Genomic DNA, 12,536 nt, shown 5'->3' on the forward strand with positions numbered 1-12,536 from the left:
AACATTGCATTTGCAATGTAACACTGATATTTTTGAAGCAGCGTTCCCACATTTGGAAAAGTATCAAGAAAAGAGAAAGGAAGAAAGATAAGGTGCTAAATCTTCTCCCTTTAATAAACCCCCAACAATAAATCTTAAAGTTGTCCATGTAGACCCATGTATACTTCATCTCTGGCTGAAACTGAGGTGTCTGTTTCCACGTGCATAGGGAATGGTTACCTCTTTGTATTCTATTTTTTGTTTTGTTTTGTTTTGTTTCATAGAGTTAAAATGGGAATCCTAGAAATGCTTCACACTCTGTGGTTTCCATCTGGACATCAATAGAGGGTTAATTTCTTTGCATGCCTGGTCCAGGGAACATAGCATTTACTTGAAAGTAACCATGTAGAAAGAGTTAGAGAGCCTGCACTCACCCTTTCCCTGTACTGTGTACTCACTGCCCTTGGTTTTTCCCTGATGCTGGTTCTGAATGTCCACAAGTGACAGGAAACATCTAGGCTGGCAGATTTCGAAGTTCTCATTGGCGATAGACTTAGTCTCAGGAATCAGGACAAAGCAGGGCTGTCTGATGTGGTCTCTCATTTTTGACAGGTTCTGCCTTCAACAGGCCTGGGGATGAAGGCTGCTGGTACTTTGGCCCTGATGGCTGCCTGATCACAGTCGTTGAACCCAAAATCTACACTCGCTGTAAACTGGCAAAAATATTTTCGAGGGCTGGCCTGGACCATTACCAGGGCTTTAGCCTTGGAAACTGTGAGAGTTCTCCCTGTTTGTTCTCTTTCTTCCCTTGGACTCGCCCTTGAGATGTCAGAGGCCCCATCCACACTCACTTCGGTTTGCTCCCAGCCTGTCCATGCTCTGCCCACCAGGGACGGCTGCTGGCTGTTCACATGTCCTCAGCTGCTGCCCTCGGGGGCTGCTCTCCTCCGCCCTGTCCCTCTTGCCCCCACTCCTGGAGTCCGGTATGAATGACACCAGCAAAGGGAGGGGAAAACACCACCCCTTGCTGACAGTAGAGGGGGCAGACCTGACATTGAGTCTAGTCCAAACTCAGCCACTGAGTATGTGTGCCACCCTGCCCATCCTGTGCCCCTTGGGTGCACTACCAGCCCGGACCCTCCCCAAGGTTTGTCAGGAACAGCACATGTTCCCTTAACATGTATAAGGGAACTCTTCCCCTCAGAGCAGGGTTGGAGGAAAAAATGCATTCTTTTTCCCTCACATGTCTGGCTTTTTCTCCCTCTAGGGATCTGCATGGCCTACTACGAGAGCCACTACAACACCACTGCTCAGACTGACCTGGAGGACGGAAGCACCGACTATGGCATTTTTCAGATAAACAGTTACACGTGGTGCAGACGTGCGAAGCTGCAAGAGAAAAACCACTGTCATGTGGCCTGCTCAGGTATGCTTTTGACTCTACAAATATTATCCTTAGGGATAGACAGGAAAGTTGATCATGGAATATCCACCCACCTTCTGCTTTGGCCAAAATTTGGAGTCCAGATGTGCAAGTAGGTCTGCAACAGGCTAATAAATTATTCAACAGTTCCCCAAGGTGACACTCATGATCCTGTGGCCTACTTGTCCAAAGATGACTTTTCCCTTCTAGGGTGGTTTTTATGAAGCCCACCACAAAAACAGGGGCCTGGATAAATGACCTTACCACCCTTTCATGCATAGAAAAGTTAAATATAGTCATTAAGAAGGAAAAAGCTGTTCACCAACTGCTTTCCATTAGCAATTCACTCAATACATGCAGTTTATGCTTCTTTGTACAGAATGAGACAAATAATTCACTTCACATAGCACTTCTTAAACAGTAGAAATGATGCTAGAATTCACTTCCAAGTCTTTTACTTCAGTCACTTGAGAAATATATGTGTGCACAGAACTGAGCATAGCAGGACGCATCAGACACGAATTCTGGTGTTAGGGAAGAGAATATGTGCTTCTACGAAGTTCAACAAATGACTGTAAACAGGTGTGGGCTTCCAAGGAAAGAGATATTATTAATAAAGTCATAGGAAGCTTTGTAGACATAATGATATTTTATCTAAGATTTGGAAGATAGGTAAGATTTGGATATTCAAAGATAGAGAAGTGTCATTCCAGGGAAGGAGAACAAAAAAGCAAAAAGGTGCATGAAAAATAACAGGACATGTGGTTGTAAAGGTTGATGACTACCTGACCACAGAGGACCTTGGGACCCAGGCTAAGGAGCATACACTGATTTCTGCCTGCACTAGGAAATCAGAATAGGTCAGTTGATTCAACATTGCTTCAGAAAAATTAATATGCAAGCTGGGTGTGAGAGAGATTAAAGAAGAGATGATTTAAGTGAGAGATAAAAAGACCTGAATAATGGTCATGGCTGGTGGTATGGAGAAGAATATGCAAGGGACACTCAACAGTAGAAGGATGGAGTGAAGTAAGCGGTTGTCTTGTTTGCTCCCCCTCTAGAAGGTAAGCTCCGTGAGGGCAGAAGTTTTATCTGTTTTGATCACTGGTGTATCCTCAGTGCCTAGAATGGTCCCTGGCCATTGTTGGAGCTCAAGAAGTATTCATTAACTAAATGAATGTAAGGAAAAGAGCAAGGGTGAAGGCAAAGAGTGATAAAATTCCTTAGGAGCAGGAAGTAAACTTTTATTTCTCTTGGACACATACAAGATAATCAGTACATACATGTGAATGTATGGATGATGGAATGCTAAGTTAAGTCACCTAATAAGCTGTTCCTACTCCTACATGACTGTGGAATGCTCGCTACCTCCTGACCAATTGTCGGTCAACCCTTAATTTAGAGCATTCTTTTCTTGAGCCAAAATCCATGTCCTTATAGCTTTATTCCATTAATGCTAGTTTTTCCTTCTGGATTTATTCAAAACAGATTTTCTCTATTTTATACACAGCAACTTATTAAATGTTTGAAAATAATTAGTAGGTATTTCTCATCTTCAATTCTTATCTCCGAGGCTCAAGCATTCAGTACCTTCACTTTGTTACAGGTCTGACTTTTAAACTCCTTCCCGTCTTGGTCACTCTCATTAGCATCCCCTATGAGCTTGCCAATAGAGTCTTCTAGTTAAACATGGTGGTTGGATGTGTATATTGTTGGAAGCTGGAAAGTGAGAGGACAAATGGTGACTAATTTAGCAATTAGAGAATTGCTAAATCCTGAATCTTAAACTGACCATGGGAAAGCCAAGAAGCAACCACAGGATCCCAAAAAGGCTCAGAAATCAGCAGCATCAGCTACTTCTGGAAACTGGAGTGAAGGCAGGTTGAAAACAGGATGATCAGTTGGAAATCCAGTTAAGGAGCAGCTGATTCCCCTCCTGATTCCATTCATGTATTGACTGCTCCTCCCCAGCCCTGGCAGGATACTGGGGCTCTCTCTCCTGGACAGGATAAGTAGAACGTCTCTCAATTGAGGGACCTCGCCAACATTTGAGTGGGAGAGCTCCATACTAAACATGGAGTTAAGTTTCTGTAGTCCCAGTCACCTTCCTCCACTCCGATCCTGGAATGTGGGCAGCCAGCCTAGGCTCTCCAGAAGAGAAGACCCTGTTCTGGGGAATCCAGCCAGATGGAAAGGAAGTAACTGAAGTGGGACCTCCCAGTGAACAAAGTAGCTAGATCTCCCTACAGTGAGATGCACAGTTGAAAATCCCCACCTCTGTGTACAGAACTCCTAATCAGCTTTTTAGTGTCCCTCTCCTAAATAAGGGCAGATAACTAAGGGGCATTAGACTTCATAGGAGTGTCACTGACATGAAAGAATGAGACCACCACCACCAACAGCAACAACAACAAAAACCAGATAAAAGTAACTTATTGAAAGCAGAGATTATGCTGGGAAATGAAAACTTCAAAAAAAAACTATCATTAATATCTTTGATATGTTTACATTTATAGTGAATTTCTCATAGACAGCATATAATTGGGTGTTGCCTTTATAGCCAGTCCAACAATTTATGCTTTTCAACAGTAATGTTTAGACCAGGGAACTTTTTCTGAAAGGGACAGATAATAAACAGTTTAGGTGTTGTGAGCCTTATAGTCTCTTTTGTAACTATTCAACTCTTCACGTAGCACAAAAGCAGTCACAGACAATATGTAAATGAATGGGCATGATTGTGTTCTAATAAAACTTTATTTACAAAAACAGAGGGTGGGCCTGTGGGCCCTACATAGTTTGCTGAACCTTGATTTTGATCATTTATATTTAATGTAATTACTGATATGATTAATTTAAAATCTACCATCTATTTGTGGGATCTATCCATCTAGGTTTATTTTTCCTGCCTTCTTTTGGATTAATTGAATCTTTTCAGTATTCTCTCTTATTTCCACCACTGGCTTATTAGCTGTACTTCTGTTTTATTTTTAGTGGTTCCTCTACGGGTTACAATATGCATCACATTCTATCTTCAAAAAACATCATACCACTTCACATATAATAGAGTTGACCCTTGATTTTCTCATTGGGCTCCTTGTAGGTAATGTGTCCTTTTCCCTCTAGCCCCTTTTTACAATTTCCTTTCTGTCACCAATTTTCAGCAATTTGATCCCAAATGTCTGTTTTGTGTGTGTGTTTATCTTGGTTGATATTCACTAACATTTTGGATCCCTGAGTGGATAATTTTTTAATTTCTCCTTCTAGGAGTCTAATAACACATGTGTTAGATCACTTAATGTTTTCCCATAGGTCACTGAGGCTCTTCATTTTTTTTTCAGCCTTTTTCACTTTCTGTGTTTTTTCTTTTTCAATTGTTTCCACCACCCTATGTTCAAGTTCTCTGATCTTTCTTCTGAAGTGCCTAATCTATTAAATTCACCAATTGAATGTTTCATTTCAGATAATGCATTTTTTCAGTGCTAGGTAATTATTTTATATCTTTCATTTTTCTCATTTGATTCATGTTTTCCTGTAAGTCCTTGATAGCAATAAACATATTTATAAGCACTGTTTTAAATTTCTTGTCTGCTAATTCAATCAACTCCGTCACTTCTGGGTCTTCCCTTTGACTGATCTTTCTCCTGGTTATGGGTTACATTTCCATACCTCTTCGTACATGTGATCGCTTTCTATTGGATACTAGACAGCATGTGTATTCCATTGTTGAGTGTCTGGATTGTGTTGTGTTCCTTTAAGGATTATTGAAGTTCATCTTGGCAAGCAGTTAGTTCTGGTCGGGTATATTCTAGAGCAGTCATTATGGGAGGGCTAGTTCAGCCTTACTCTCGAAGTATTTCCCTTTTAGCCTCTCTTGAATATCCTAAGGTTCAGCAAAGTCTCTCTCCTCTGGCCAGTCAGACATCATGTCTCCCAGCCCTGGCTGAGCCCTGCTGGTCCCTCGCAACTGTTCTCTGACTAGTCTCATGGAGTTTTACCCTTGACGTGCCCGTTTTGGCCTTCAGCCAAAGACTCAGTGGCATCTCTCTGCAGAGCTCAGGCGTGCTCCTTTTGGTGACTCCTTGCTCTCAGGGACCCTCTCGACAAATGCCCACTGTCTCAGCCTCTCATCTCTGTCTCCTCCACGTAGACTGCCATCTCCCGTCTGGGTTTTACCTTCAAGGTGTGTAAAGTGGCCCTGGGCAGACAGTCACAGCAGTCACAAGGTGAGCCTCGTCTGGCTTCTATCTCTCAAGGATTCTGCATTCCCTGTTGTCTAATGCCTGAAAATCATGATCACACGTTTGTCTAGTTGTTAACAGTAGGAGGGAAACTCTGCCGCTCACGGCCGTGCTTGACTTTACGTGCAGTTTACTGACTGAGGATTGTCCAATGTTGTGCCGGTTAAGGAAGTCTGGGGTAAATGTGTATCTGCAAGACAACCATGGATTCTCAGAAATTAAAATGTTAGATGGTTCATGGTTAGAGGTGAAGGATCACTCATATCTGCTTTCTCATCATAAAAAACCTGGGATTTTTAGGGACAGCTTCAAAATAGAAAACAGGATGTTGGTTTTATACCCTAATCACCCTCTATGACCGGCCGCCCCCAGCCTCAGGCCGGAGAGGCTGTACTTAGGGACAATGTCATTCTGTCCGATGGATTACGGAAGTAGGGACATTCGTCATGGGAACCTAGAAACAAGCGAGCATTAGAGTGTGTGTGCAATGTAGCTGATCCCTCATACATGTACAGAATACATGCACCTCACGCCCACCTGCTGAAGCTACGTGCGCTTGTTAGTCCCAGACCAAATCGTATTCCTCAGGTTGCTGCCGGCCTTCCCAAACTATTTGGGCATAATATTTGTTATATATACATATAGAGAAATATAAACATATCTATGTATACACAAGCTCACAGACATATAATAATATAATAGCATCTTTATTTCCCTCCAATAACTTAGTCCTCATTAAAGTAAGAGATGTTTAAGAAACCGTCATTGCCCCCTGGATCTAGGCTAGCCCACTTATATTAATCTCTATTTCTCATATCAGCCTGGTATCTGAGTTGGCCATTGTCACTTCAGAGAGGACAAGGAGATGTAAATTCTGGGTTAAGATAGTGGTATTTCCGTTGGGGGCCAGGACTATGCTGGGGAGAGACAGACTTTGCAGTAGAACTCATCTTAACTGAAAAAACAAGTTCTTTTTGTGTAGATTGTTGCTGTTTTCTTTTGTTGGATGGGGGAGAATGAATGATTCCACCGAACGATGCTTTGATGTTCAAGGTAACCCTTTCCTTATCTGTGTTTGACTGGACAGAATTGTCTATTTGAAGTAAATGGAGCAGAAGCCATTCTTGGCTCGGGTGTCAGTACATACCTGCTCTCTGGGCTCATTTCTGCCCCTCTGCTGCCCCTCTGTGGCAATTTCACTGGGTTTCTCACATCTCAGCCCCGTGGCAGGTTCTTTATTCCCCAGCCCCGACCTAGCTTAACACATTACCCTAAGGAAATTCAAAGTCACGTCCAACTTGCACTTGCAAAACATCTCAGTTGTGCAACAAAGTGGGACATTGACAAACACCTTCCACGATCTGTACGACCCGGGCCTGCAGTACCTAGGCCTCCCACCAAACCATGCACAGCATCTCCAGATGGGCAACCTGCCGCACTGCAGACACGAGCTTTGTTCTCTGTGTACTGGCCCCAGGGCTGCGCCGAGGCAGGTCTAACAGCGTACCCGCTGCTTCTTCCCTACTCTGTGTAGTCTGTGTCCTGCCATCCCTGGAGACCCCAGAGAACCCACTTCTCCTAGGAAACAGGCCCCAACCATGTTCAGCCACAAACCACAGTGTCTCAAGCACTCATCAAGAATGTATGCACACGAAATAAAGTGTTTCTAAGTAATCTGAACTTGTATTAGATACCAAGACCTTAAATTTGGATAATAATTACTTGAAAAATTAATGAAGTATTTATACCTTTATTATCGACTTTGTTAGCAGACGGTGTTGCCCAGGCGGGAATCTTAGCTGCAGTAGCTCTGTTGGAAGGAAGTAGCCTTAGGTTTGAAGGCAGACTCGCTTACTGGGTGTGTGACCTCAGTTTACAGGGATGATAATGGCTGTAACCATGGTAATCATGTAGTATGAGGAGATAATGCATGAAGAGGCTTCATATGTGCTGGACGTAGGGTACATTTTCCATAAAGGTCAACTAATAGCAATAGCTATTGTGATAAATAATTCTCTTCCCAGAAACAAGGCAAAAGACTTTTATAAGCTAATAAAGCTTTATTTGCTTTCCAGAAAAGTTGAATCCATTACACTTCCACCAGCAAGAACTCAGGAGTGCATATGTCATTTCACCCTTGTCAATATCGAACATTACCCAATTCCTACAAAATCTTTGCTCAGTTGATAAATAGAAATGCTGCCAAATGGTTTGGGTTTTTGTGTCTTGGATTGCTGGTTGTGGTGGGCGTGGATGTGGATTTCCCAGTTTCCCCTCAAAGGAAGGACATTTGGTCCCAGCTGCATTTGTGTGATTTGCGCACTGTCTACCGGCACCTGCTCGGGTGTCAAGAGCTGCATCCCCTAAGGTCCTGCCCCTGTGGGCAGCCCAAACTGGGCTTCAGAGGGGTCCAACCTGGACAACTCTGATGGGCCACATTCACCACAGGCTCAAGGCCTGGGGGTGAGGTTTGATGGGCCACATTCACCACAGGCTCAAGGCCTGGGCGTGAGGTTTGATGGGCAACATTCACCACAGGCTCCAGGCCTGGGGGTGAGGTTTGATGGGCCTAGATCACAGCTATGGTCTCCACCTGCCCAGCCTTGCTTCTGCCCATTTCTTCTACAGGGGTGGATCCCTAATAAATACCTTGCACTCCAAACCCATCTCAGCAACTCCTTCTGGTGAAACCAACCTGAAACAGAAGTGATGTTGGACTTTTTTTTTGTTTATTTGCCTTTTTCTGTCATGTTTGTGTTGAGAAGGATTTTGAGGCCACTTCTGGTGAAGCAATATCGATGAACACATTTTCAGTTGAAAGATTTGTTACATCTGAAAGCTATAGAAAAAGTAACAAAGGCAAAGATTGATGTATTTGACGTAAAACTTAAAAATTTCTGCATGTGAAAAACACCTTGGGTAAAAAGAAAATTATTGCACAAACCAGAAAGTTCCAATAGACAAAAGTTTAATAATTATTTATAAAGAGATGTTCCATGTCAAATTAACACAAGTAAAGAAAACACTGTACTGTCCTCTCTCACTTCTGTGTTTCTTTAGGACATAAAAAACATTTTCCTGTTGTGTTTTCCCTAAACACATTTCCAAAACCCTTTCAGGGCTGGTCCATTCCTCTGAAACTTTAAGATGTGGATGGTCTAGAAACAAAAACAGTTCTTTGATTTGTGAAGAAGTGTAACAAAAATAAGGATACGGCTCATGGTTCTTCCAACCTTCCTGCTCCAAAAGCAGTGAGAAAAGTGAAGAAAATCTGATTCGGGCCTCCCCAGCTCCAACAATAAAATCTCGGCTAACCCTCTACTCTCTCTTACAGCCTTGACCACTGACGACCTCACAGATGCAATTATCTGTGCCAAGAAAATTGTTAAAGAGACAGATGGGATGAACAACTGGTAAGAGTCTTTCCTTGGGAGACAAGCTGACGTGGGTGGAACCTACAGTGTGTCTGTCCATCACCGCTGCAGGGGATGGAGACAAGTTCACCTCTGCAGAGTGGTCCAGCGAGTTTCATGTGACCTAGTCTATATCCTCCTCTATTAGGGTGTGGATGTGCAGTGAACCTGGTAGAAGCGATTAGTATGGGGAGGAGAGGTGGGAAGGAGTCAGAATAATTTGCAATTGCTTTCAACATCAAGGTGTGCCCAACAATGAAGAGAGAGGTGCTTTCTCATGGGAATTGGAGAGCATCCGTGCAGACAACACACCAGAGGAAAAAGCTCAAGTTTGCTCTAGATTTGGATAAGATTTTGGAAGTCTGTGGCAGGGAGAGGAAAGTGACCATGTCAGTTGCATGAGAAATGGACAGGAAGCTTCCCCAGGTTGTGCATGAGACATGGCTAAGCTGGCGCCCACGGTCATCTCTGCGGCTGTGTTTCTTGTGAACGTTGCTAATCAGGTCACTCACTTGGGGATCCCAAATTTTCAGAGATGTGGATGTTTAAGCAAATGACCCATCCTTATAAAAGTTGCTTACTTTTTGCCGAGGCTAATATGGACTCTAGGAAAAAAACAGGGAGAGGAAAGTCTTAACGAGGCAAAAGGATGGAGTCCTTGGGTCTCAGAAGCAAATGACACTGAACCCTGGGCACCACTGGTTACATGGGTTAATTGTCTATGGTTTTTGAACCTCAGAATATTTGGATTGTCATGCTTCTCTCTGTTGTTCCTGTTTCCCTCTCCTCCTTAGGCAAGGCTGGAAGAAGCATTGTGAGGGCAAAGACCTGTCTGAGTGGGAAAAGGGATGTGAGGTTTCATGAACTGGACTGGCACCAGGGATGCTTCACAACAGCCCCCCAGGATTTGTAAGAACAGTCGTGTCCTCTTGTCTCCCTTCCTCCTAATGGTCCTTCTAGAGTTGGAGAGGGAAAGTTAAGCTGTATTTTTTTTTTTTTTTTGCGGTACGCAGGCCTCTCACTGTTGTGGCCTCTCCCGTTGCGGAGCACAGGCTCTGGACACACAGGCCCAGCGGCCATGGCTCACGGGCCCAGCCGCTCCGTGGCATATGGGACCTTCCCGGACCGGGGCACGAACCCGTGTCCCCTGCATCAGCAGGCGGACTCTCAACCACTGTGCCACCAGGGAAGCCCAAGCTGTATTTTTAAGGAAATAAATACTTCCATTTAAATGTCTTGACTTTACCCTGACTAAATTTCAATGATGTCGTAATAGCACACGGTTAAGACTTGAAAAGTCACCTACAAAATGTTCTAGCCCTGGAAGGAACAAGCTTCTCTTCTTTACTGTAATAAGTCCTGATTCCTGTGGCCCTGAAATGGCTGCTTATTTTAAAACTACGATTCCCAGGTCAAGGAGAACGCTGGGGGAATGACCACAGTTTGCTGACCTCTGTCCTGGAGCAGTAAGTCCTTCTTCTCCTGGTCATCGGACGAATAGCCCTTCCTCAGCTCACCTCTGCCAGAGAGAATGTTCCTGATTCCTCCAGGCAGTTATGATGGGTATTCTAATGGGACCAAATAGATGAAGTTGCAGCTCTTAGCCCCAGGGTTCCCCCATGTTATTCCAACATACATTTAAATTAAACCTATCAAAAACCACACTTACATCCTCATGACAAAATTGTTTCCAGACTTAGACCTGCAGATTTCATTAGTTTGCTCGGAAACCGAGCAAAGATATTTCATTACCTGGAACAGTGGGCTGAGGAGTTCAGATCCCCAGAGATATTCCCAGGATGCCCTCTGCTCCATGCAGGGGTGGATCCTCTACAGCGCAGCTCCACTCTGCGCCACTTTGCCTTGTCCATTCTCTGTCCTGCTAGGGTTAGAAGTGGCTGGGCCTGTCTTGTTGGAACTTTAGGGTCAGGTTGAACGCAATCTGACCGTGAGAATGCACCGAACTGAGGTTTGTTGGAAAAACGGTTATGCCTGCAACTAAGTTGCCCACTTAGAAGAAAGTCCCCAGGAGTCAGACTGATGGTTTCATCATAGCACCTAAATATCCCATACATGCTCTCTAGTGGCCAGCTGCCTCGGTTTACTGTTGGCTCATTTCGCATCCACTGGCTTTACTTGCAGACATAGGCTTTAAAAGCAGAACGCTTCCTTCCAAAAGAATATAAACGTTTTATATATGCCTAAACAAATGTAATCCTGTGACAATTTAACAGGCATTACAAAGCATGGGAAAAAAAAAAACTTTCAAAACGTCTGATATAAGAATCAAAAAATAACTACTTAAGATGGCTGAAGAAAATCTGAGAATTTTAGTGTCCATTGCACTGTACTAAATCAACAATCAGTGCTTATAGAGGTCCATTAATATGTATTTTTCATTATTATTGTCTTGTCATTCATCCACCTTGCAGTCTCCGTTCTTAGTTAAACCTGCATCGTTAAAACCAGTGGTACCATGTTAATGACCTAGGTGGGCATGGGTCCCGGTGCCAGCTATTCAAAGACTAGGGGAAAATTTCTTAACAAAACAAAAATCCAAATCCAAAACGTGCTTTGAAATCCACTGAAGGGAAGCTAGCTGGCTCTACAATTTGATGGATCTTTTTGCAAAACTCATAAACGTTCTAAGCATGCAATCTTACTATTTCTCTCCCCAAGTGTTTCATTTAGTATTTCCATAAATAATAATTTAGGATAAAAAATGCATTATCCTGGATAATTTTCCACAATGAATGCTCTCTGAAATTCAAGAGGAAAATATTACTCCTATTCCTAAGTTATCTTTATTTATTAAAATAAACTAAGATTGGGTTTCCCTGGTGGCGCAGTGGTTGAGAGTCCACCTGCCGATGCAGGGGATGTGGGTTCGTGCCCCGGTCCGGGAAGATCCCACATGCCACGGAGTGGCTGGGCCCATGAGCCATGGCCACTGAGCCTGCACGTCCGGAGCCTGTGCTCCGCAACGGGAGAGGCCACAACAGTGAGAGGCCCGCGTACCACAAAAAAAAAAAAAAAAAAAAAAAAAATTCTCCCTGTTCAATTGATAAATGCTGCTAATACTTTTGGTTTTCCTTCCATTTTTATTTTTTATAACGTTGGAATTACGGAGTTTTAATTTTGTAGCCCGCTCTTTTCACTTAATAAACTCCAAGATTTCCCCCAATTAATATTTTCTAAAATATATGTGATCCATGAGAACAGCACCATAGTTACTGTGCTGTCCCATAATTCATTTTCTCTTTCCCCTATTATTGCACATTTGGGTTAACCAGGAGTGTTTTTAGGTCTGGACTCTAGGCCAGTTTTTGCAAAGGGGTCTTTCTTTTCCCACTGCTTATTCTCCTCCAAACTTCACCCAAAGCCCTCAACCCGTAATTTTATGGGGTCCATGTTTCCACAGACTCCTTCGCTGCTTTGGGGATGACTTCAACAGAGACAAAAATGTGACATCAGTCACATTTT

General features: G+C 43.3%; 1 protein-coding gene across 1 annotated transcript; it reads left to right on the forward strand.

Moving 5' to 3' along the window:
* Positions 1–612: 612 nt before the first annotated feature.
* LOC307050519 (lysozyme-like protein 1) lies at positions 613–9,917 on the forward strand (the record flags this gene model as incomplete). Its single annotated transcript, XM_079700605.1, is given in 5 exon segments — positions 613–640; positions 643–753; positions 1,247–1,405; positions 8,975–9,053; positions 9,848–9,917. Coding segments are annotated over 5 exon segments (444 nt in total). The 5' UTR covers positions 613–615.
* Between the last annotated feature and the right edge of the window lie 2,619 nt (positions 9,918–12,536).

This window comes from Hyperoodon ampullatus, assembly GCF_949752795.1.
Source record: "Hyperoodon ampullatus genome assembly, chromosome: 3".
In the NCBI taxonomy this organism is placed as follows: Eukaryota; Metazoa; Chordata; class Mammalia; order Artiodactyla; family Ziphiidae; genus Hyperoodon; species Hyperoodon ampullatus.